The 3,399-nt window shown below is 42.0% G+C and overlaps 1 protein-coding gene across 1 annotated transcript; it reads left to right on the top strand.

Annotated features, from left to right (window-relative positions):
• Nucleotides 1-4: 4 nt before the first annotated feature.
• On the top strand, nucleotides 5-1,544 carry LOC114615820 (protocadherin beta-6; the record flags this gene model as incomplete). Its single annotated transcript, XM_028761430.1, has 1 exon — nucleotides 5-1,544. A coding segment is annotated over one exon (1,509 nt), but the record flags the coding sequence as incomplete, so codon positions are not given.
• Nucleotides 1,545-3,399: the final 1,855 nt, after the last annotated feature.

A 3,399-nucleotide genomic window follows, 5' to 3' on the forward strand; every position in this document is an offset into this window, starting at 1 on the left:
AGATGCTGGCATACATGGCAATGTAGCCTATTCTCTGTTTCAAGGCAGTGGAGGTTCTCAACCATTTGTAATAGATGAAGCCACAGGAGAAATTCGTCTTAAAGGGGCATTGGATTTTGAGACAACTCCATATTATAACATGGAAATTGTAGCCAGAGACAGTGGAGGTCTTTCAGGAAAATGCACTGTAGCTATACAGGTGTTGGATGTGAACGACAATGCCCCTAAACTCACCATATCTTCACTCACTAATTCCATCCCAGAAAATGCTCCTGAGGCTGTAGTTGCTGTTTTCAGTGTCTCTGACCCAGATTCTGGGGATAATGGAAAGATGGTTTGTTCTATTCAGAATGAACTTCCATTTCTTTTAAAACCCACATTCGAGAGTTACTATTCTTTAGTGACAGAGGGGCCACTGGACAGAGAGAGCAGAGCTGAGTACAATATCACCATCACTGTCTCCGATCTGGGCACACCCAGGCTCACAATTCAGCACACCATAACAGTGCACGTCATAGACATCAACGACAATGCCCCTGCCTTCACCCAAACCTCCTACACCCTGTTGGTCCATGAGAACAACAGCCCTGCCCTGCACATAGGCACCATCAGTGCCACAGACTCAGACTCAGGCTCCAATGCCCACATCACCTACTCGCTGCTACCGCCCCAAGACCCGCAGCTGGCCCTCGACTCGCTGGTCTCCATCAATGCAGACAACGGGCAGCTGTTTGCGCTCAGGGCAATGGACTACGAGGCCCTGCAGACCTTCGAATTTCTTGTTGCTGCCACAGACGGAGGCTCGCCTGCACTCAGCAGCCAGGCTCTGGTGCGGGTGGTGGTGATGGATGACAATGACAATGCACCCTTCGTGCTCTACCCGTTGCAAAATGCATCCGTGCCCTGCACTGAGCTGGTGCCCAGGGCGGCAGAGCCCGGCTACCTGGTCACCAAAGTTGTAGCAGTGGACTCTGACTCTGGCCAGAATGCCTGGCTGTCATTCCAGCTGCTCAAGGCCACGGAGCCTGGGCTGTTCAGCGTGTGGGCGCACAATGGCGAGGTGCGCACCACCAGGCTACTGAGCGAGCGCGATGCACCCAAGCACAGGCTGGTGCTACTGGTCAAGGACAATGGCGATCCCCCGCGCTCTGCCAGTGTCACTCTGCACGTGCTAGTAGTGGATGGCTTCTCTCAGCCCTACCTGCCCCTGCCAGAGGTGGCGCGTGACCCTTCACAGGAAGAAGACTTGCTCACACTTTACCTTGTTGTTGCCTTGGCCTCTGTGTCTTCGCTCTTCCTACTGTCTGTGCTGTTGTTCGTGGGGGTGAGGTTGTGCAGGAGGGTCAGGAAGGCTTCTCTGGGAGGCTGCTCTGTGCCAGAGGGACACTTTCCTGGCCACTTGATGGACGTCAGCGGTATGGGGACACTGTCCCAGAGCTACCAGTATGAGGTGTGTCTTAGCGGAGACTCTGGGACAACAGATTTCAGATTCCTGAACCATTATTCGCAGTAGTGTCGTTCAGGAATCCAACAGAATTTTAGTGTTAGGGCACCCATGTTTTGGTAACTGAATAAGAATTAATTTCTTGGTGTTTTTTTTTAACTTTTTTCTTTTCTTTCTTGTTTTTTTTTGTTCTGTGCTTCATATTTTATCAATCCAATTCTAATGCATGTTTTTCTTCACTAATTTAAAAGAGAATAAGTATCTTTGTTCTGTTTCTGTTCTAAGAAATTAGGAATAATTTCTTCCTCCGCATTTATGACTATATTGGAAATTTTTCCACTTCAAATTGTATCATGTTGAGGCTGTGCATGTAACTAGCTAAGTAGTTCTTTTTTTGTTTGTTTGTTTTAAACTTTCACTGCTATGCTTTAACTATGCTAAGTACAATTCATTGGGACATTTTCAGAGATGCATATACCACATCATGATAACATTCACCTAATTTTCACCTTCTATAATCCCACTGTTTCTCCCCATCAGTCTCCTAAATGCCCCACTTTGCTTTCACGTGCTAATTGTGTTAAAGTGTGATAATTTAGGCTAGATGATCTGGAGTTTCATTTTTTCCTGAAAACACCAATTTCATTTTTCTTGACACCTGAGCAAAGCAACTCCATTGTGCATGTATGTGTTTTCCTCCCCCACACGCCTATTACATATGATGGTAACACAGCTTTGTCTACAGCTGATGAAGTGTGAACATAATATACAGTCATTTGTCATATCTTAGGTGTTTTGTACACAGGCAGAAGTAGTACAATTAATTTATTATCTTTATTGACTACCACAATTAGTGTTTCAATATTTTGTTTGCTTATATACAACCCTATATTGCTACTAAAATGTACCGGAAATGACCGTTCTTCACTTAAGCCATTGTAAGTGATGTAGTGTGCGTTCCTTTGCATAAGCAGACATTTACTGAGGCATGTGTTCGGATGATGAGTTGAATTGTAAACCGTGGATGCAAATGAAGGCACATTAAACTTTCAACAGAATATGCAGGTGAATGGTTTTAAGTGTTTTAATCATTTTATTATTAATACTTGACATAAATACAGTGCCTTAAGGCAAATAATTTTGTTACTTCCTATTGAGAGGTCCTCCCTTCCTATTTCAATCTGTCTTGATGTAGGAATATTTGGGGATGAAAATTGTCAATTTACAGCAGATTTCTACCTACAACATTGTAATTAAATGGTGTGAAAATATAGAATTAATTATTGTGGAAAAAAATATTATCATTTGGATTGTTTGAATTTTCTACATTGAAAAATAACATGTGGAAGCAGCCAAAGCCACAGAATGAAATTTTAAAAATTTTTACATGGCAAATTAGTATTTTTGTTAAATTTATTTAAAATTTTTTGTTTTCGTGTTCTGTTGTCCAGAGGTATCTATCTAATATTTGAATGTTACTATCTAAAAGAAAATAATTGAATCTATAAAAAAATGAATAGTTTTTGAAACCCTGGAAAGACAACACTTTAAGATTGGCATGCTCCCAAACATCAGTACGTTCAATTGTATGGTTATAGCCACACTTAAGTTCTCTTGAGAGCAGGAGAAGCACCTTCCGTCCTGAAGCTCCCTAGCACCAAAATTTTATGTAAATTAGCAAGAGTAAATTCTGAATAATCAGAAAATATATTCTGTCCAGCCCAAATGCTGTGTATAAAAACTTTAATTGAGTTCTTCAACTTTTCATACTTTTGTTCCTTTTCACGAACACTGTGAAATTCATACAGTATAATTATTTTTGAGAGGCACTATACCATACGACATCGGACTAAAGTTGGAAGGGCTACATGTTGATGATCCATTTACAACTTTAAAATAAATGATGAGACTACTATGAGTAGGGGAGAAAGAGAGGAGAGAGAGAGGGGGGGGGG

Source organism: Grammomys surdaster, unplaced genomic scaffold, assembly GCF_004785775.1.
Source record: "Grammomys surdaster isolate TR1022 unplaced genomic scaffold, NIH_TR_1.0 158478, whole genome shotgun sequence".
In the NCBI taxonomy this organism is placed as follows: Eukaryota; Metazoa; Chordata; class Mammalia; order Rodentia; family Muridae; genus Grammomys; species Grammomys surdaster.